General features: G+C 40.9%; 1 protein-coding gene across 1 annotated transcript in view; it reads right to left on the bottom strand.

Annotated features, from left to right (window-relative positions):
- The window catches only part of LOC128698884 (sex peptide receptor-like), a 91021-nt gene extending 68491 nt beyond the window's left edge, over positions 1–22530 (bottom strand). Inside the window, exon 1 of the mRNA XM_053791291.2 lies at positions 20315–22530. Within this exon, the coding sequence (XP_053647266.2) occupies positions 20376–22034 (1659 nt within the window). The 5' untranslated portion in view covers positions 22035–22530 and the 3' untranslated portion in view covers positions 20315–20375. The remainder of the gene's footprint in view (positions 1–20314) is intronic.
- Positions 22531–23608: the final 1078 nt, after the last annotated feature.

Genomic DNA, 23608 nt, shown 5'->3' with positions numbered 1-23608 from the left:
TGGAATTACACTATGATAGACATTGATGCTCGTACTGTTTCCAATATACGTGAGAGACATTCCAGGATAGATGGAGGCGTACGTGTCCTTTAGCACGTACCATGTGAAGCAGTTTATGAAAAACTAAAACAGAAATGGATACCATGAATATTTACTCTGGATAGCATCAACATTAACTCTAGGCAGTATCAATATTAAATCTGGATAGCATCAATGTTAATTCTGGGGAGTATCAATGTTAAATCTGGATAGCATCAACATTAACTCTAGGCAGTATCAATATTAAATCTGGATAGCATCAATGTTAATTCTGGGGAGTATCAATGTTAAATCTGGATAGCATCAACATTAACTCTAGGCAGTATCAATATTAAATCTGGATAGCATCAATGTTAATTCTGGGGAGTATCAATGTTAAATCTGGATAGCATCAACATTAACTCTAGGCAGTATCAATATTAAATCTGGATAGCATCAATGTTAATTCTGGGGAGTATCAATGTTAAATCTGGATAGCATCAACATTAACTCTAGGCAGTATCAATATTAAATCTGGATAGCATCAATGTTAATTCTGGGGAGTATCAATGTTAAATCTGGATAGCATCAATGTTAATTCTGGGGAGTATCAATATTAAATCTGGATAGCATCAATGTTAATTCAGGGGAGTATCAATATTATCTCAACGAGTCATCAGTAATATCTGCAGGTAGCACCAGTATTATCTGCAGGTAGCACCAGTATTATCTGCAGGTACCATCAGTATTATCTGAACGTAACACCAGTATTATCTGCAGGTAACACCAGAATTATCTGCAGGTAGCATCAGTATTATCTGCAGGTAGCATCTGCATCATATGCAGGTAACACCAGTATTATCTGCAGGTAACACCAGTAATATCTGCAGGTAACACCAGTAATATCTGCAGGTAACACCAGTATTATCTGCAGGTAGCATTAGCATTATCTGCAGGTAGCATCGGCATTATCTGCAGGTAGCATCAGTATTATCTGCAGGTAGCATCAGCATCATATGCAGGTAACACCAGTATTATCTGCAGGTAGCATCAGTATTATCTGCAGGTAGCATCAGTATTATCTGCAGGTAACACCAGTAATATCTGCAGGTAACACCAGTAATATCTGCAGGTAACACCAGTATTATCTGCAGGTAGCATCGGTATTATCAGCAGGTAGCATCAGTATTATCTGCTGGTAGCATCAGTATTATCTGCAGGTAGCATCAGTACTATCTACAGGTAGCATCAGTATTATCTGCAGGTAGCATCAGTAATATCTGCAGGTAGCATCAGTATTATCTGCAGGTAGCATCAGTATTATCTGCAGGTAGCATTAGTATTATCTGCAGGTAGCACCAGTATTATCTGCAGGTAGCATCAGTATTATCTGCAGGTAGCATCAGTATTATCTGCAGGTAGCATCAGTATTATCTGCAGGTAGCATCAGTATTATCTGCAGGTAGCATCAGTATTATCTGCAGGTAGCATCAGTATTATCTGCAGGTAGCATCAGTATTATCTGCAGGTAGCATCAGTAATATCTGCAGGTAGCATCAGTAATATCTGCAGGTAGCATCAGTAATATCTGCAGGTAGCATCAGTAATATCTGCAGGTAGCATCAGTAATATCTGCAGGTAGCATCAGTAATATCTGCAGGTAGCATCTGTATTATCTGCAGGTAGCATCAGTAATATCTGCAGGTAGCATCAGTAATATCTGCAGGTAGCATCAGTAATATCTGCAGGTAGCATCAGTAATATCTGCAGGTAGCATCAGTAATATCTGCAGGTAGCATCTGTATTATCTGCAGGTAGCATCAGTAATATCTGCAGGTAGCATCAGTAATATCTGCAGGTAGCATCAGTAATATCTGCAGGTAGCATCTGTATTATCTGCAGGTAGCATCTGCATTATCTGCAGGTAGCATCAGTAATATCTGCAGGTAGCATCAGTAATATCTGCAGGTAGCATCTGTATTATCTGCAGGTAGCATCAGTAATATCTGCAGGTAGCATCAGTAATATCTGCAGGTAGCATCAGTAATATCTGCAGGTAGCATCAGTATTATCTGCAGGTAGCATTAGTAATATCTGCAGGTAGCATCATTATTATCTGCAGGTAGCATCAGTAATATCTGCAGGTAGCATCAGTAATATCTGCAGGTAGCATCAGTAATATCTGCAGGTAGCATCTGTATTATCTGCAGGTAGCATCAGTAATATCTGCAGGTAGCATCAGTAATATCTGCAGGTAGCATCTGTATTATCTGCAGGTAGCATCAGTAATATCTGCAGGTAGCATCAGTAATACCTGCAGGTAGCATCAGTAATATCTGCAGGTAGCATCAGTAATATCTGCAGGTAGCATCTGTATTATCTGCAGGTAGCATCAGTAATATCTGCATGTAGCATCTGTATTATCTGCAGGTAGCATCAGTAATATCTGCAGGTAGCATCAGTAATATCTGCAGGTAGCATCAGTAATATCTGCAGGTAGCATCTGTATTATCTGCAGGTAGCATCAGTAATATCTGCAGGTAGCATCAGTAATATCTGCAGGTAGCATCAGTAATATCTGCAGGTAGCATCAGTAATATCTGCAGGTAGCATCAGTAATATCTGCAGGTAGCATCAGTAATATCTGCATGTAGCATCTGTATTATCTGCAGGTAGCATCAGTAATATCTGCAGGTAGCATCAGTAATATCTGCAGGTAGCATCAGTAATACCTGCAGGTAGCATCAGTAATATCTGCAGGTAGCATCAGTAATATCTGCAGGTAGCATCAGTAATATCTGCAGGTAGCATCAGTAATATCTGCAGGTAGCATCAGTAATATCTGCAGGTAGCATCAGTAATATCTGCAGGTAGCATCTGTATTATCTGCAGGTAGCATCAGTAATATCTGCAGGTAGCATCAGTAATATCTGCAGGTAGCATCAGTAATATCTGCAGGTAGCATCAGTAATATCTGCAGGTAGCATCAGTAATATCTGCAGGTAGCATCAGTAATATCTGCAGGTAGCATCAGTAATATCTGCAGGTAGCATCAGTAATATCTGCATGTAGCATCTGTATTATCTGCAGGTAGCATCAGTAATATCTGCAGGTAGCATCAGTAATATCTGCAGGTAGCATCAGTAATATCTGCAGGTAGCATCAGTAATATCTGCAGGTAGCATCAGAAATATCTGCAGGTAGCATCAGTAATATCTGCTGATAGCATCAGTAATATCTGCTGGTAGCATCAGTAATATCTGCAGGTAGCATCAGTAATATCTGCAGGTAGCATCAGTAATATCTGCTGGTAGCATCAGTATTATCTGCTGGTAGCATCAGTAATACCTGCAGGTAGCATCAGTAATATCTGCAAGTAGCATCAGTAATACCTGCAGGTAGCATCAGTAATATCTGCAAGTAGCATCAGTAATATCTGCTGGTAGCATCAGTATTATCTGCTGGTAGCATCAGTAATACCTGCAGGTAGCATCAGTAATATCTGCAGGTAGCATCAGTAATATCTGCAGGTAGCATCAGTAATATCTGCAGGTAGCATCTGTATTATCTGCAGGTAGCATCAGTAATATCTGCAGGTAGCATCAGTAATATCTGCAGGTAGCATCAGAAATATCTGCAGGTAGCATCAGTAATATCTGCTGATAGCATCAGTAATATCTGCTGGTAGCATCAGTAATATCTGCAGGTAGCATCAGTAATATCTGCAGGTAGCATCAGTAATATCTGCAGGTAGCATCAGTAATATCTGCAGGTAGCATCAGTAATATCTGCAGGTAGCATCTGTATTATCTGCAGGTAGCATCAGTAATATCTGCAGGTAGCATCAGTAATATCTGCAGGTAGCATCAGTAATATCTGCAGGTAGCATCTGTATTATCTGCAGGTAGCATCAGTAATATCTGCAGGTAGCATCAGTAATATCTGCAGGTAGCATCAGTAATATCTGCAGGTAGCATCAGTAATATCTGCAGGTAGCATCAGTAATATCTGCAGGTAGCATCAGTAATATCTGCAGGTAGCATCAGTAATATCTGCAGGTAGCATCTGTATTATCTGCAGGTAGCATCAGTAATATCTGCAGGTAGCATCAGTAATATCTGCAGGTAGCATCAGTAATATCTGCAGGTAGCATCAGTAATATCTGCAGGTAGCATCAGTAATATCTGCAGGTAGCATCTGTATTATCTGCAGGTAGCATCAGTAATATCTGCAGGTAGCATCTGTATTATCTGCAGGTAGCATCAGTAATATCTGCAGGTAGAATCAGTAATATCTGCAGGTAGCATCAGTAATATCTGCAGGTAGCATCTGTATTATCTGCTGATAGCATCAGTAATATCTGCAGGTAGCATCAGTAATATCTGCAGGTAGCATCAGTAATATCTGCAGGTAGCATCAGTAATATCTGCAGGTAGCATCAGTAATATCTGCAGGTAGCATCAGTAATATCTGCAGGTAGCATCAGTAATATCTGCAGGTAGCATCTGTATTATCTGCAGGTAGCATCAGTAATATCTGCAGGTAGCATCAGTAATATCTGCAGGTAGCATCAGTAATATCTGCAGGTAGCATCAGTATTATCTGCAGGTAGCATCAGTAATATCTGCAGGTAGCATCATTATTATCTGCAGGTAGCATCAGTAATATCTACAGGTAGCATCAGTAATATCTGCAGGTAGCATCAGTAATATCTGCAGGTAGCATCTGTATTATCTGCAGGTAGCATCAGTAATATCTGCAGGTAGCATCAGTAATATCTGCAGGTAGCATCTGTATTATCTGCAGGTAGCATCAGTAATATCTGCAGGTAGCATCAGTAATACCTGCAGGTAGCATCAGTAATATCTGCAGGTAGCATCAGTAATATCTGCAGGTAGCATCTGTATTATCTGCAGGTAGCATCAGTAATATCTGCATGTAGCATCTGTATTATCTGCAGGTAGCATCAGTAATATCTGCAGGTAGCATCAGTAATACCTGCAGGTAGCATCAGTAATATCTGCAGGTAGCATCAGTAATATCTGCAGGTAGCATCAGTAATATCTGCAGGTAGCATCAGTAATATCTGCAGGTAGCATCAGAAATATCTGCAGGTAGCATCAGTAATATCTGCTGATAGCATCAGTAATATCTGCTGGTAGCATCAGTAATATCTGCAGGTAGCATCAGTAATATCTGCTGGTAGCATCAGTATTATCTGCTGGTAGCATCAGTAATACCTGCAGGTAGCATCAGTAATATCTGCAGGTAGCATCAGTAATATCTGCAGGTAGCATCAGTAATATCTGCTGGTAGCATCAGTATTATCTGCTGGTAGCATCAGTAATACCTGCAGGTAGCATCAGTAATATCTGCAGGTAGCATCAGTAATATCTGCAGGTAGCATCAGTAATATCTGCAGGTAGCATCTGTATTATCTGCAGGTAGCATCAGTAATATCTGAAGGTAGCATCAGTAATATCTGCAGGTAGCATCAGAAATATCTGCAGGTAGCATCAGTAATATCTGCTGACAGCATCAGTAATATCTGCTGGTAGCATCAGTAATATCTGCAGGTAGCATCAGTTATATCTGCAGGTAGCATCAGTAATATCTGCAGGTAGCATCAGTAATATCTGCAGGTAGCATCAGTAATATCTGCAGGTAGCATCTGTAATATCTGCAGGTAGCATCAGTAATATCTGCAGGTAGAATCAGTAATATCTGCAGGTAGCATCAGTAATATCTGCAGGTAGCATCTGTATTATCTGCACGTAGCATCAGTAATATCTGCAGGTAGCATCAGTAATATCTGCAGGTAGCATCAGTAATATCTGCAGGTAGCATCAGTAATATATGCAGGTAGCATCAGTAATATCTGCAGGTAGCATCAGTAATATCTGCAGGTAGCATCAGTAATATCTGCAGGTAGCATCAGTAATATCTGCAGGTAGCATCAGTAATATCTGCTGGTAGCATCAGTATTATCTGCTGGTAGCATCAGTAATACCTGCAGGTAGCATCAGTAATATCTGCAGGTAGCATCAGTAATATCTGCAGGTAGCATCTGTATTATCTGCACGTAGCATCAGTAATATCTGCAGGTAGCATCAGTAATATCTGCAGGTAGCATCAGTAATATCTGCAGGTAGCATCAGTAATATATGTAGGTAGCGTCAGTAATATCTGCAGGTAGCATCAGTAATATCTGCAGGTAGCATCAGTAATATCTGCAGGTAGCATCAGTAATATCTGCAGGTAGCATCAGTAATATCTGCAGGTAGCATATTTATTATCTGCAGGTAGCATCAGTAATATCTGCAGGTAGCATCAGTAATATCTGCAGGTAGCATCAGTAATATCTGCAGGTAGCATCAGTGATATATGCAGGTAGCATCAGTAATATCTGCAGGTAGCATCTTTATTATCTGCAGGTAGCATCAGTAATATCTGCAGGTAGCATCAGTAATATCTGCAGGTAGCATCAGTAATATCTGCAGGTAGCATCAGTAATATCTGCTGGTAGTATCAGTAATATCTGCTGGTAGCATCAGTAATATCTGCAGGTAGCATCAGTAATATCTGCAGGTAGCATCAGTAATATCTGCAGGTAGCATCAGTAATATCTGCAGGTAGCATCAGTAATATCTGCAGGTAGCATCAGTAATATCTGCAGGTAGCATCAGTAATATCTGCAGGTAGCATCAGTAATATCTGCAGGTAGCATCTGTATTATCTGCAGGTAGCATCAGTAATATCTGCAGGGAGCATCAGTAATATCTGCAGGTAGCATCAGTAATATCTGCAGGTAGCATCAGTAATATCTGCAGGTAGCATCAGTAATATCTGCAGGTAGCATCAGTAATATCTGCAGGTAGCATCAGTAATATCTGCAGGTAGCATCAGTAATATCTGCAGGTAGCATCTGTATTATCTGCAGGTAGCATCAGTAATATCTGCAGGTAGCATCAGTAATATCTGCAGGTAGCATCTGTATTAGCTGCAGGTAGCATCAGTAATATCTGCAGGTAGCATCAGTATTATCTGCAGGTAGCATCTGTATTATCTGCAGGTAGCATCAGTAATATCTGCAGGTAGCATCAGTAATATCTGCAGGTAGCATCAGAAATATCTGCAGGTAGCATCAGTAATATCTGCTGATAGCATCAGTAATATCTGCTGGTAGCATCAGTAATATCTGCAGGTAGCATCAGTAATATCTGCAGGTAGCATCAGTAATATCTGCTGGTAGCATCAGTATTATCTGCTGGTAGCATCAGTAATATCTGCAGGTAGCATCAGTAATATCTGCAGGTAGCATCAGTAATATCTGCTGGTAGCATCAGTATTATCTGCTGGTAGCATCAGTAATACCTGCAGGTAGCATCAGTAATATCTGCAGGTAGCATCAGTAATATCTGCAGGTAGCATCAGTAATATCTGCAGGTAGCATCTGTATTATCTGCAAGTAGCATCAGTAATATCTGCAGGTAGCATCAGTAATATCTGCAGGTAGCATCAGAAATATCTGCAGGTAGCATCAGTAATATCTGCTGATAGCATCAGTAATATCTGCTGGTAGCATCAGTAATATCTGCAGGTAGCATCAGTAATATCTGCAGGTAGCATCAGTAATATCTGCAGGTAGCATCAGTAATATCTGCAGGTAGCATCAGTAATATCTGCAGGTAGCATCTGTAATATCTGCAGGTAGCATCAGTAATATCTGCAGGTAGCATCAGTAATATCTGCAGGTAGCATCAGTAATATCTGCAGGTAGCATCTAATATCTGTATTATCTGCAGGTAGCATCAGTAATATCTGCAGGTAGCATCAGTAATATCTGCAGGTAGCATCAGTAATATCTGCAGGTAGCATCAGTAATATCTGCAGGTAGCATCAGTAATATCTGCAGGTAGCATCAGTATTATCTGCAGGTAGCATCAGTAATATCTGCAGGTAGCATCAGTAATATCTGCAGGTAGCATCAGTAATATCTGCAGGTAGCATCAGTAATATCTGCAGGTAGCATCAGTAATATCTGCAGGTAGCATCTGTATTATCTGCAGGTAGCATCAGTAATATCTGCAGGTAGCATCAGTAATATCTGCAGGTAGCATCAGTAATATCTGCAGGTAGCATCAGTAATATCTGCAGGTAGCATCAGTATTATCTGCAGGTAGCATCAGTAATATCTGCAGGTAGCATCAGTAATATCTGCAGGTAGCATCAGTAATATCTGCAGGTAGCATCAGTAATATCTGCAGGTAGCATCAGTAATATCTGCAGGTAGCATCAGTAATATCTGCAGGTAGCATCAGTAATATCTGCAGGTAGCATCAGTAATATCTGCAGGTAGCATCAGTATTATCTGCAGGTAGCATCAGTAATATCTGCAGGTAGCATCAGTAATATCTGCAGGTAGCATCAGTAATATCTGCAGGTAGCATCAGTATTATCTGCAGGTAGCATCAGTAATATCTGCAGGTAGCATCAGTAATATCTGCAGGTAGCATCAGTAATATCTGCAGGTAGCATCAGTAATATCTGCAGGTAGCATCAGTAAGATCTGCAGGTAGCATCTGTATTATCTGCAGGTAGCATCAGTAATATCTGCAGGTAGCATCAGTAATATCTGCAGGTAGCATCTGTATTATCTGCAGGTAGCATCAGTAATATCTGCAGGTAGCATCAGTAATACCTGCAGGTAGCATCAGTAATATCTGCAGGTAGCATCAGTAATATCTGCAGGTAGCATCTGTATTATCTGCAGGTAGCATCAGTAATATCTGCATGTAGCATCTGTATTATCTGCAGGTAGCATCAGTAATATCTGCAGGTAGCATCAGTAATACCTGCAGGTAGCATCAGTAATATCTGCAGGTAGCATCAGTAATATCTGCAGGTAGCATCAGTAATATCTGCAGGTAGCATCAGTAATATCTGCAGGTAGCATTAGAAATATCTGCAGGTAGCATCAGTAATATCTGCTGATAGCATCAGTAATATCTGCTGGTAGCATCAGTAATATCTGCAGGTAGCATCAGTAATATCTGCAGGTAGCATCAGTAATATCTGCTGGTAGCATCAGTATTATCTGCTGGTAGCATCAGTAATACCTGCAGGTAGCATCAGTAATATATGCAGGTAGCATCAGTAATATCTGCAGGTAGCATCAGTAATATCTGCTGGTAGCATCAGTATTATCTGCTGGTAGCATCAGTAATACCTGCAGGTAGCATCAGTAATATCTGCAGGTAGCATCAGTAATATCTGCAGGTAGCATCAGTAATATCTGCAGGTAGCATCTGTATTATCTGCAGGTAGCATCAGTAATATCTGCAGGTAGCATCAGTAATATCTGCAGGTAGCATCAGAAATATCTGCAGGTAGCATCAGTAATATCTGCTGATAGCATCAGTAATATCTGCTGGTAGCATCAGTAATATCTGCAGGTAGCATCAGTAATATCTGCAGGTAGCATCAGTAATATCTGCAGGTAGCATCTGTATTATCTGCAATTAGCATCAGTAATATCTGCAGGTAGAATCAGTAATATCTGCAGGTAGCATCAGTAATATCTGCAGGTAGCATCTGTATTATCTGCAGGTAGCATCAGTAATATCTGCAGGTAGCATCAGTAATATCTGCAGGTAGCATCAGTAATATCTGCAGGTAGCATCAGTAATATATGCAGGTAGCATCAGTAATATCTGCAGGTAGCATCAGTAATATCTGCAGGTAGCATCAGTAATATCTGCAGGTAGCATCAGTAATATCTGCAGGTAGCATCAGTAATATCTGCAGGTAGCATATTTATTATCTGCAGGTAGCATCAGTAATATCTGCAGGTAGCATCAGTAATATCTGCAGGTAGCATCAGTAATATCTGCAGGTAGCATCAGTAATATATGCAGGTAGCATCAGTAATATCTGCAGGTAGCATCTTTATTATCTGCAGGTAGCATCAGTAATATCTGCAGGTAGCATCAGTAATATCTGCAGGTAGCATCAGTAATATCTGCAGGTAGCATCAGTAATATCTGCTGGTAGTATCAGTAATATCTGCTGGTAGCATCAGTAATATCTGCAGGTAGCATCAGTAATATCTGCAGGTAGCATCAGTAATATCTGCAGGTAGCATCAGTAATATCTGCAGGTAGCATCAGTAATATCTGCAGGTAGCATCAGTAATATCTGCAGGTAGCATCAGTAATATCTGCAGGTAGCATCAGTAATATCTGCAGGTAGCATCAGTAATATCTGCAGGTAGCATCAGTAATATCTGCAGGTAGCATCAGTAATATCTGCAGGTAGCATCTGTATTATCTGCAGGTAGCATCAGTAATATCTGCAGGGAGCATCAGTAATATCTGCAGGTAGCATCAGTAATATCTGCAGGTAGCATCAGTAATATCTGCAGGTAGCATCAGTAATATCTGCAGGTAGCATCAGTAATGTCTGCAGGTAGCATCAGTAATATCTGCAGGTAGCATCAGTAATATCTGCAGGTAGCATCTGTATTATCTGCAGGTAGCATCAGTAATATCTGCAGGTAGCATCAGTAATATCTGCAGGTAGCATCTGTATTATCTGCAGGTAGCATCAGTAATATCTGCAGGTAGCATCAGTATTATCTGCAGGTAGCATCTGTATTATCTGCAGGTAGCATCAGTAATATCTGCAGGTAGCATCAGTAATATCTGCAGGTAGCATCTGTATTATCTGCAGGTAGCATCAGTAATATCTGCAGGTAGCATCAGTAATATCTGCAGGTAGCATCAGTAATATCTGCAGGTAGCATCAGTAATATCTGCAGGTAGCATCTGTATTATCTGCAGGTAGCATCAGTAATATCTGCAGGTAGCATCAGTAATATCTGCAGGTAGCATCAGTATTATCTGCAGGTAGCATCTGTATTATCTGCAGGTAGCATCAGTAATATCTGCAGGTAGCATCAGTAATATCTGCAGGTAGCATCTGTATTATCTGCAGGTAGCATCAGTAATATCTGCAGGTAGCATCAGTAATATCTGCAGGTAGCATCAGTAATATCTGCAGGTAGCATCAGTAATATCTGCAGGTAGCATCAGTAATATCTGCAGGTAGCATCAGTAATATCTGCAGGTAGCATCAGTAATATCTGCAGGTAGCATCAGTAATATCTGCAGGTAGCGTCAGTAATATCTGCAGGTAGCATCAGTAATATCTGCAGGTAGCATCAGTAATATCTGCAGGTAGCATCAGTAATATCTGCAGGTAGCATCAGTATTATCTGCAGGTAGCATCAGTAATATCTGCAGGTAGCATCAGTAATATCTGCAGGTAGCATCAGTATTATCTGCAGGTAGCATCTGTATTATCTGCAGGTAGCATCAGTAATATCTGCAGGTAGCATCAGTAATATCTGCAGGTAGCATCTGTATTATCTGCAGGTAGCATCAGTAATATCTGCAGGTAGCATCAGTAATATCTGCAGGTAGCATCTGTATTATCTGCAGGTAGCATCAGTAATATCTGCAGGTAGCATCAGTAATATCTGCAGGTAGCATCAGTAATATCTGCAGGTAGCATCAGTAATATCTGCAGGTAGCATCAGTAATATCTGCAGGTAGCATCAGTAATATCTGCAGGTAGCATCTGTATTATCTGCAGGTAGCATCAGTAATATCTGCAGGTAGCATCAGTAATATCTGCAGGTAGCATCAGTAATATCTGCAGGTAGCATCAGTAATATCTGCATGTAGCATCAGTAATATCTGCAGGTAGTACCAGTGAATATCAAAATGGTATACAATACCGACAGGTTGGTAGGTAAGACACATAGGCAACATTTAGGCAACTTTATTCGGAATAAAGTTGCCTAAATGTTGCCAATGTGTCTTTCCTACCAATCAGGTAGTACCAGTATCATCACCGGGTAGCATCAGTATTATCACAGGGTAGCATCAGTATTATCACCGGGTAGCATCAGTATTATCACAGGGTAGCATCAGTATTATCACAGGGTAGCATCAGTATTATCACAGGGTAGCATCAGTATTATCACCGGGTAGCATCAGTATTATCACAGGGTAGCATTAGTATTATCACAGGGTAGCATCAGTATTATCAGAGGGTAGCATCAGTATTATCACCGGGTAGCATCAGTATTATCACAGGGTAGCATTAGTATTATCACAGGGTAGCATCAGTTTTATCACAGGGTAGCATCAGTATTATCACCGGGTAGCATCAATATTATCACAAGGTAGCATCAGTATTATCACAGGGTAGCATCAGTATTATCACAGGGTAGCATCAGTATTATCACCGGGTAGCATCAATATTATCACAAGGTAGCATCAGTATTATCACAGGGTAGCATCAGTATTATCACAGGGTAGCATCAGTATTATCACAGGGTAGCATCAGTATTATCACAGGGTAGCATCATTATTATCACAGGGTAGCATCAGTATTATCACAGGGTAGCATCAGTATTATCACAGGGTAGCATCAGTATTATCACCGGGTAGCATCAATATTATCACAAGGTAGCATCAGTATTATCACAGGGTAGCATCAGTATTATCACAGGGTAGCATCAGTATCATCACCGGGTAGCATCAGTATTATCACCGGGTAGCATCAGTATTATCACCGGGTAGCATTAGTATTATCACCGGGTAGCATTAGTATTATCACAGGGTAGCATCAGTATTATCAGAGGGTAGCATCAGTATTATCACAGGGTAGCATCAGTTTTATCACAGGGTAGCATCAGTATTATCACCGGGTAGCATCAGTATTATCACAGGGTAGCATCAGTATTATCACAGGGTAGCATCAGTATTATCACAGGGTAGCATCAGTATTATCACAGGGTAGCATCAGTATTATCACAGGGTAGCATCAGTATTATCACAGGGTAGCATCAGTATTATCACAGGGTAGCATCAGTATTATCACAGGGTAGCATCAGTATTATCACAGGGTAGCATCAGTATTATCACAGGGTAGCATCAGTATTATCACAGGGTAGCATCATTATTATCACAGGGTAGCATCAGTATTATCACCGGGTAGCATCAGGGTAGCATCATATTATCACCGCATCATTATTATCACCGGGTAGCATCAGTATTATCACAGGGTAGCATCAGTATTATCACCGGGTAGCATCAGCATTATCACAGGGTAGCATCAGTATTATCACAGGGTAGCATCAGTATTATCACAGGGTAGCATCAGTATTATCACAGGGTAGCATCATTATTATCACCGGGTAGCATCAGTATTATCACCGGGTAGCATCATTATTATCACCGGGTAGCATCATTATTATCACCGGGTAGCATCATTATTATCACCGGGTAGCATCAGTATTATCACAGGGTAGCATCATTATTATCACCGGGTAGCATCAGTATTATCACAGGGTAGCATCATTATTATCACCGGGTAGCATCAGTATTATCACCGGGTAGCATCATTATTATCACCGGGTAGCATCAGTATTATCACAGGGTAGCATCATTATTATCACAGGGTAGCATCAGTATTATCACAGGGTAGCATCAGTATTATCACAGGGTAGCATCAGTATTATCACAGGGTAGCATCAGTATTATCACAGGGTAGCATCAGTATTATCACAGGGTAGCATCAGTATTATCACAGGGTAGCATCAGTATTATCATCGGGTAGCATCAGTATTATCACAGGGTAGCATTAGTATTATCACAGGGTAGCATCAATATTATCACAGGGTAGCATCAGTATTATCACAGGGTAGCATCAGTATTATCACCGGGTAGCATCAGTATTATCACAGGGTAGCATCAGTATTATCACAGGGTAGCATCAGTATTATCACAGGGTAGCATCAGTATTATCACAGGGTAGCATCAGTATTATCACAGGGTAGCATCAGTATTATCACAGGGTAGCATCAGTATTATCACAGGGTAGCATTAGTATTATCACAGGGTAGCATCAGTATTATCACCGGGTAGCATCAGTATTATCACAGGGTAGCATCAGTATTATCACAGGGTAGCATCAGTATTATCACAGGGTAGCATCAGTATTATCACAGGGTAGCATCAGTATTATCACAGGGTAGCATTAGTATTATCACAGGGTAGCATCATTATTATCACAGGGTAGCATCAGTATTATCACAGGGTAGCATCAGTATTATCACCGGGTAGCATCAGTATTATCACAGGGTAGCATCAGTATTATCACCGGGTAGCATCAGTATTATCACAGGGTAGCATTAGTATTATCACAGGGTAGCATCAGTATTATCACCGGGTAGCATCAGTATTATCACAGGGTAGCATCAGTATTATCACAGGGTAGCATTAGTATTATCACAGGGTAGCATCAGTATTATCACCGGGTAGCGTCAGTATTATCACAGGGTAGCATCAGTATTATCACCGGGTAGCATCAGTATTATCACAGGGTAGCATCAGTATTATCACAGGGTAGCATCAGTATTATCACAGGGTAGCATTAGTATTATCACAGGGTAGCATCAGTATTATCACCGGGTAGCATCAGTATTATCACCGGGTAGCATCAGTATTATCACAGGGTAGCATCAGTATTATCACAGGGTAGCATCAGTATTATCACAGGGTAGCATCAGTATTATCACCGGGTAGCGTCAGTATTATCACAGGGTAGCATCAGTATTATCACCGGGTAGCATCAGTATTATCACAGGGTAGCATCAGTATTATCACAGGGTAGCATTAGTATTATCACAGGGTAGCATCAGTATTATCACCGGGTAGCATCAGTATTATCACCGGGTAGCATCAGTATTATCACCGGGTAGCATCAGTATTATCACAGGGTAGCATCAGTATTATCACCGGGTAGCATGAGTATTATCACAGGGTAGCATCAGTATTATCACAGGGTAGCATCAGTATTATCACCGGGTAGCGTCAATATCGCCTTTATTTAGCATAAACATTATACGGAGGTAATGTGAGTATTAATAATGTACTGGAAACATTGGTATGGTGTTGTAGTATTTGACACTAGCTACGTCATTCACGACGTGCTCAGTTCTCCGTCAGACACAAAACATACAATCTCTCCTACAAGAGTGTACAACAGTTTACAGGTTTTCGCTTTACGCTCATTTAGTAGGACACTAATTGTCGAAAATTTTACACATAATCCGCATTTTAATGTGTTTTATGATCGCAAGAAAATTCTCTTTAGGTTATTAGCCTAAAAGCAGCACATTATTATAAGATTTTCCTTTATAGAGGAAAAAACCATCATACTTGATCGCCTGCAGCTTACCTGGAGGTTACTTGGAGGTTATTCCGGGGATCAACGCCCCCGCGGCCCGGTCCATGACCAGGCCTCCTGATGGATCAGGGCCTGATCAACTAGGCTGTTACTGCTGGTCGCACGCAGTCCAACGTACGAGCCACATCCCTGCTGATCCGGCACTGACTTTAGGTATCTGTCCAGCTCTCTCTTGAAGGCAGCCAGAGGTTCATTGGCAATTCCCCTAATGCTTGATGGGAGGCTGTTGAACAGTTTTGGGCCCCGGACACTTATGGTGTTTTCTCTTAGTGTACCAATGGCGCCCCTACTTTTTATTGGGGGCATTTTGCATCGCCTGCCCAGTCTTTTACTTTCGTAGGGAGTGATTTCTGTGTGCAGATTTGGGACCATTCCTTCCAAGATTTTCCAAGTGTAGATTATGATATATCTCTCCCTCCTGCGTTCCAACGAGTACAAGTCAAGTGCTTCCAAGCGTTCCCAGTAGTTAAGGTGCTTGACAGAACTTATACGTGCAGTAAAGGATCTCTGTACACTCTCTAGATCTACGATTTCACCTGCTTTGACTTGCCATCATGAACATATCGTCTTCATATTCAGATATTAATTTGATCAAATTAATAATGAAAGGTTGGCTGCTTGCGAGGAGCAGTGACTGGCTATACAAACACCAGGTGAAGACTTCAAGCACTTGCCTGTTTACCATTAAGTATTTAAGCCGATACGGTCAAGTATTTGAGTCAAATAGAGAACCAAGAAGTTATAGGCATTATCAGTTATGACGCAGTCAAGAAAGTGTAGCCACGAGCTTCACGAGGCTACACCGGGAAAGATGTTATTACCACTTTAAACTGAAGAACTCAAGAGTAATACTCCAACATAAACTCTACAGGATCTGCACACTCACTACGTTCTATCCTCCGATATCTTGTGTGAATACAACAAATTAAGCAGAGGGAGTAACTGAGTTGAGGCGTCCAGAGAAAAATCTTTTCCTGACGGAGTAAACAAAACATTATCCTCAAGTTGTTTTATCCCTTCGAATATCCTCCCGGGGAAATAAAGATTCAGATATCTGTAGCGACAACCGGTTGTGGAACAAGACCATCACAGGTTACTTGTATATTAAGTTGCGTTGGAGAAATTTGTATTTATTATTGTGGTATATACCAATTTCTGTGCAATATTATACTACAGCATCCCCCTTTTACACTATTATTGTCTATTTTATTTCTAAGCATAATTTATAACACCTATGAAAGTTATTAACGTAAATAAGAGGTAATATACTACTTGAGGGCAGTACCCAGGAACGCACCGAGGGAACACTCACACATTATAAAATCACTCTGAAGGAAGAATAAATCCTAGCAATTGCTCGGTATTTCCCACAGTAGTACTTTCTAGGTAGTTGATGCCTTCCATCCTGTCACCATGAATCGCTGAGGCAGACTGAGAAAATTTCCACCGAAAGCGAGAAAGTTTGAAGACAAGACAACAGAAACACTTCAAGGCAACGCAGTGGTATTAATCAGAAAAATCTCCACCTATGATATATTCTCTCCCAGAGAAGATGCCACTGATGAATCTATAAAAAACAAGCACCCACAGTTGTCTTGATAATGCCACCTGACCTTTAATCTTGCAAGAATCACATGCTCTTAAAACGATTGTGATTCTTCCCATAGGTTCCGCGGGAAACTGGATTACGACCACAACGTTTCAAAGAACAAGACTGAAGTGAAGACAACAGAGATTAGAGAGAGTTTGTAAATTACAGTTAAAATTTTTCTTGGTGTGATTATGAGAGAGAAATGCGAGAGAAATGTAAATGTGTGAGTCAGAGAGCAAAGATTCAGCCTTTCCGAGGTAATCCTTGCGATCAATGACAACCACCGTATTGCCATTGTCAGAAGGAAGGTTAACAGTATTTGTATTAGACCTATCAGAAGTAAGGGCAAGCTGACAGCGACGAGAAAACTCTTAGAAATCATGCAATCAAGATCAGCAATAAGAGCACCACGAAAAGTGAACAAGTCAGGAATATTTTGAGAGTGAGATTGGCGAAAGGACTCAGAGGAGGTAATCAGGTCAATGCCAGGAGGCGTAAGTGAAGTGGCAAAGGAAAGAAGAAAAACTAAGAAGTTCAAGCTGATGACAGAAGAGTATGAGAGAAGACAAATTAGTAATTCAGTCAGTGAGAGAGAATTTGGATGAATGGCTGTCAGATATATTTTCAGATTATGAGAATTTCCGATTAAGTTGGGCAGTGTCAATAACCATACCTGTGAGGTCACACAGATCATGTGGAAGAGAGGGTGAAGAAGGTCACACAGATCATGTGTGAGAGAGGGTGAAGGTCACACAGATCATGTGTGAGAGAGGGTGAAAGTCACACAAATCATGTGGGAGACAGGGTGAAGAAGGTTATACAGATCATGTGGGAGGGTGAAGAAGGTCACACAGATTATGTGGGAGGGTGAAGATCACACAGATCATGTGGGAGACAGGGTGAAGATCACACAGATCATGTGGGAGAGAGGGTGAAGATCACACAGATCATGTGGGAGAGAGGGTGAAGGTCACACAGGTCATGTGGGAGAGAGGATGAAGAAGACATCATGAACTAGAAATTAAGTACAGTAAGAGCTGATGAATTAGACACGTCTGCAACATACAACATATTCTGTACACATTTTGTAGTAATACAAGGACATAATCTGAAAACTGTAGAGTTAAACACAGAAGACAGTAGAAGACGAGGTATTCAGTCCCTCAGCCTAGAAGCAGGTGATGAGCACCGTGAAGGTACTCAGATGCTGCACTTGTCGAATTCATCAAGTAGTTAGTATTGAATACCACTGATATACAAAGTATGAGCTATTGAAGTACTGTGAGAGGCGACTGTTAATCCAGCTGAGACTGATGTTCATTCCACTGCAACAGTTCATTGTTGCAGTGCAACACAAATATTGTTTATTCTACTGAAACTACTGTTCATCCCACTAACAGTATCATTCATCCCACTGAGAGTATTACCTTCCATTAATGCTATTATTCTTCCCACTGAGAATATTGTTCTTTTAAGTGAAACGGAAAATGGTGACATCAACACTGTCATCAACGTCATTCAGTTATTTTTCATGTATTCATATGCATGTTACTGTTCAGTCTAACTGTTCAGTCTAACTATTATGTCTAACTGTTCTGTCTAATATATTATAATTGTTACTATTATAATCATGGGGGAGCGCTAAACCCGTAGGATTATAAAGTGCATGTGAGGGGGATGGAAGACTCAATTTAGGGAACCGGAGCACAGATCCAATTCCCTAGATCAAGAGCCCCTCACCAGTGTCAAGTGATACCATTTTTTACTTCTCTGAAATTCATGGTTTTCCAAAACTGATTTTCAGTCGACTCAAACTATTATTTATCTCACTGAAATTAGTATTCCTTATTATTTGTCCCATTAAAATTATTCCTGTTATTTGTCCCATCAAATTTATTGTTCCTGTTATTTGTCCCATTAAAATTAGTTTTCCTTCACTTAAAATTTTGCTTCCTTCAAATTATTGTGATTTTTCATGCAAATTATTGACTTCTCTAGAAATTTTTGTTCATCATTCCTCTGAAATTGTTGTTCTTCCCAATGAAGCTTTTGTTCTTTCCAGTGAAATAATAGTTATTTTAACTGAAAATATTAATTCCTCTGAAATTATTGTTCTTGGTTCCACTGAAATTATTTGATCTATTGAAACTGCTGTTTATTCCATTGAAAATATTGTTCGTTCCACTTAAAACATTCTTAAATTAACTGAAATATTTGTCGGTTCCATTGAAATTATTATTCATTCCACAGAAATTGTTTATCGTTACACTGGAAGTGTTGTTAGAGCTCTGAATCTAATTTGTATTCCCCTAAAAAAAATCCTTCTCACTGGTATTGGTTTTCGTCAGCGAACAATTTCTCCTGCAACTGAAATAATTCTTTATTCTGCTTAAACTGTTGTTATTGCCACTGAAAGTATTGTTAAAACGCATAATTGTCACAAACTTTTATAGTTTTTGTCAGCCTATGGTCGCGTGTGTCATCTTGGTGGATTTGGTATTAAGTCTTTCATTACAGTGACCTTGGCATGAAGTGTTTCTCATCTTGGTGACCCTCGCGTGAGGTATCTGTCTTCCTGGTGACCCTGGCGAAAGGTATCTGTCTTCTTGTGACCCTGGAGTGAGGTATCTGTCATCTGGGTGACCGTGGCGTGAGGTATTTGTCTTCTTGGTGACCCTGGCGTGAGGTATGTGTCTTCGAGGTGACCCTGACATTCGTGGAAGTGACAATGGTATGTAGCATCTTCTTAAGTGAAATAAACATGTGTATCTCTTCCTTCATGTCAAGATCTTGTAGAGTAACATTATTCTTTTATTCTCGCGTCTTATACTTTAAAAGCACTGTTGTGTTTGAACCTGTTTATGCCTGTGTATGTAATGCTTGAGTCTGTGTTTACCTGCATAGTATATGCTTGGAACTGTGAATCATGGCACAGCTGATATTTTGATCTGTATATGCCTGGATAATCAGTGTTTGCATCAGTGTATGCTTGCATAGTTAATGCGTGGACCTTTGTTAATTTATTATTGAAGCTGTGAATACCTAAATAGTAAATGCTTGTTCCAGTGTATTCCTGTATCCCTGCTTAGTTAATGCTTAAACCTGTGTATGCTTGTATGGTTAATGATTGGACCTGTGATATAACTTGATAGTTAATACTTGGATCTCGGGTCTTGATAGTTAATGTTTTGACCTATGTATAACTTGATAGTTAATGCCTTGACCTATATAAACCTGGATAGTTGTTGTTAAATAAACTTACTAAAATGTGCCCGTTAATTGGGTCGTGTAAATGAGCCAATTACATTCCTTTTATTATTTTATTCCCCATTTATGCTGAAATGTTTGAAAATCTATAACTAATAAAGGAACCCAGTTTCTCACCATTACGAGCGATTCTTCTTCTTGATGTTCATGGTAGTTCATAACAAGCGTTTGGTGATGTTTACAAAATTGTTTCATTGAACAATGGATCTGAATTGTCGTCAGTATCAGAGCACAAAGTGCCGATACCAATTGTAGCTCGACTTTCAAAATTTGACTTGAGTTGTGATGCAGGGCTGACACGACCCTCAGTCTCGTGTGTGTTTATCAGGGAAATGTCTTCTTCCTTGTTTTCGTGCTTTGTGTTTCGTGATAATGTCTCGTCTCTCACACCTCCCATCTCTAAAGCGTCAAGAGGATAGTAATGAACTTCCGTGGATTTAAGCACTGAACCCGTCGTCTTGGATACGTTTTTCTTGTACATTTGCGGCAGTTTAGGTGATATCTCCGCTGCCGAGTCGATGACGCTGGCGACACAGCTGCGGATGTCGTTATGAAAAGAACTTGAATTCGAGAACTTGGGTGAGAGATGAAAGCCAGTCGAAGTGCGGCGCGAATTGGTGCCTTTGCCTGGTGTCGCTCTCCCGCATATTGCGGTCTCCGAGGTACAAGAGCGGAAAGTTCGTACACGACCGTTGTTGGCCGAGCGAGTCGAGTTTTCCCTTCGAGTCGTTCCGTGTCCACGAATAAAGAGATCACGAAATGTCTCTCTGAATTTTCGCGACATGCCACAATAGATGGCAAAATTGATGGGGTACGAGAATATAATGAAGGAATTGGAGGTGATGAAGAAATACGTGAGCAAATAATAGGAATCACTGGAGAAAATATCGATGCCCATGTTGGTTATTATGTGAAGGAGCGTGATTATGGCAAGTGGCATCTCCGTCACCAGGAAGACGGACACAACAGCGATCAGCATCAGTGTGGTGCAGTTGGAGTCACTCAGTTTCTTGCATTCTTTCCTCGATTTCTTGTCATGCAAAAGTTTTTTCCTGCGTTTTTGCGCTTCTTTCATGGCCCTAAACAGAAGAAAGTTGAGTACCACGAGCACCATACAGGGACCCAGGTTTACGAACACCACCCGGAACCAGAAGTAGATGGGGAAATAAATGTTGGGAGTAATCAGATTCACCCAGTCGCTGAACCTCTCGCTACAAACAAATACACACTCGCCTTGCCATTTAACTTCCACAGAGTCATACACGGTGTCGAAGAATTTAGGCGCCTGGTGAATGGTAGCGAAGATGAAGATCCAGATAATAGCACTGATGACGCGGGGAAGTGTACACCAGGTGCGGGCCAGAGGAGGGTGACACACATATATGTACCGCTGTACCGCCAGGACCACAGTCAGCCAGATGGATGCTGTGTGAAACAAATTAGGGATGTCCTCGTGCATGAAGCTCCAGGCGTAGCAAGCGGCTGAGGGATGGAGGGGCTTAGCGTGGTTGTTGAGTGTGTACATGTAGAAGAAGGCGGGTTCCGGGAAGAGCACAGTGAGCATGTCTGAGAGCGCCATAGCCATGAGCACAGCATTAGTTGGGGAACGCATGTGGTGTTGCCACAAGACGGCAACGATGATAGTGTTGGCAACAGTCGTTACCAGGAGCAATACTGGCATTGCGTACCCATAGAGAGGTATAGCCAGATCCAGAGGGTACAAGTTGCTCACGTTGAGGAAGTCAGTGACGTTGTCACTCCCACAGCTCCTGTTCACCAGTAGGATGTAGCTCTCAGACACATTGGTGCCATAGTCATACGGTGTTTCATTGTCCATGGTGGCTGTGGCGGTGGGAGTGGTGGTGATCTTGGGAAAATATGGGGTGTTGAGGGAGAGTAAAAGGTCACACCAGCACCTTCCCCAGCTTCATTCAATTATTTTTCGTGTGGCCATTAGCATGGAATTGCGTCTTCAGTTGAAGAGTTTCCCAATATGTTCAAACAGAAAAATTCACTCATTTTCGTGACCCCATTTCTATTCACGATATTCTAGGGGTGTCTGTGACCCTTACATCGTTTTGCCTCAGTGACCTGTCTTCACTTTTCTTGACAATACCCGAAACACCACGCACACGTACACTACCTGTTGCTCTCAGTGATCGAATTATCTTTTATTTTATAAAATAATAAAAGTTATTTATAATTTCATGAAGGACTGCGAGTCTGAATCGTTCTCGTGATGTAATATATTGGTTCTCAGCTGCTGTCACTCGTTCACAAGTGTCAGTGGTAGGGAGTCAGAGAGCTGCAGCAGCAACCATCCTCTCTGCACCCAGCACACTGCCAGACTGAGCACCCAGGCACTACCACCATCTACACAACCACCACCACCAACACCCTACTGCAGCGATCCCTATTATACCACTGCAATAACCCCTATTATGCCACCCCCATCTTCATAATCACCCCTGTTAGAGAGAGACTGTAGTCTGGTAACTCTAGCTACTGTGACATTTCAGCGATCAACCCCTTCATTTTCTCACTCGGTAACCGTCAGGTGTAATAAAGGTGTGAAGCCAAGACTAATAAAAGTGTTATGCCATCCAGGCGTCATTAGTATATATTCAGTATGTAAGTAATATAAACAAAAAATATTTAGTACACCAGAAAGAAAACTAATATGAAACTATAGCCAAAATATCAAATACTCGTTATTCGCATTTCTTGCTCTATATAGCCTGAAGTCTCAATGTACCACAACTGTTATAACGAATACAAGTGTAGTCTTGAGGTCTGTGCACCTGTTTCGTAACTGTGTCAGTACGATAATCAGGTAGTAATGAAAAACCGAGGAAATAACAGCAGAGAATAAATACTTATTCTGTACTTAACATACATATATTACTGTGGGCATGACTCACGAAATCGTAATGACACGATTGCAAACAAACCATACCCCGGCCGGGATTGAACCCGCGGTCAGAGAGTCTCAAAACTCCAGACCGTCGCGTTAGCCACTAGACCAGCTAGCCACAATAAGATTCGTCCAACTAGGTATATTTCTACACCATAGGAAGGTTAGCATAGGCACCACTGTGACCACAAATGCAACTTGCATTTGTGGTCACAGTGGTGCCTGTGCTAACCTTCCTATGGTGTAGAAATATACCTAGTTGGACGAATCTTATTGTGGCTAGCTGGTCTAGTGGCTAACGCGACGGTCTGGAGTTTTGAGACTCTCTGACCGCGGGTTCAATCCCGGCCGGGGTATGGTTTACTGTGGGCACTTCGGATAATATACAGTACACTAAAATACTCTTATGAATATGTACCATCTGGTACTTTACGATGAGGTGTACTCAAAAGTACAAGAGTAGTATAGGTGTGTAAGTGTATGTGTTTAGTAAGACT

The sequence above is a fragment of the Cherax quadricarinatus genome, chromosome 55, assembly GCF_038502225.1.
Source record: "Cherax quadricarinatus isolate ZL_2023a chromosome 55, ASM3850222v1, whole genome shotgun sequence".
Lineage (NCBI taxonomy): Eukaryota > Metazoa > Arthropoda > Malacostraca > Decapoda > Parastacidae > Cherax > Cherax quadricarinatus.
Note: the sequence above shows the minus strand (reverse complement) of the source record. Positions and strands in the feature narration are given on the sequence as shown.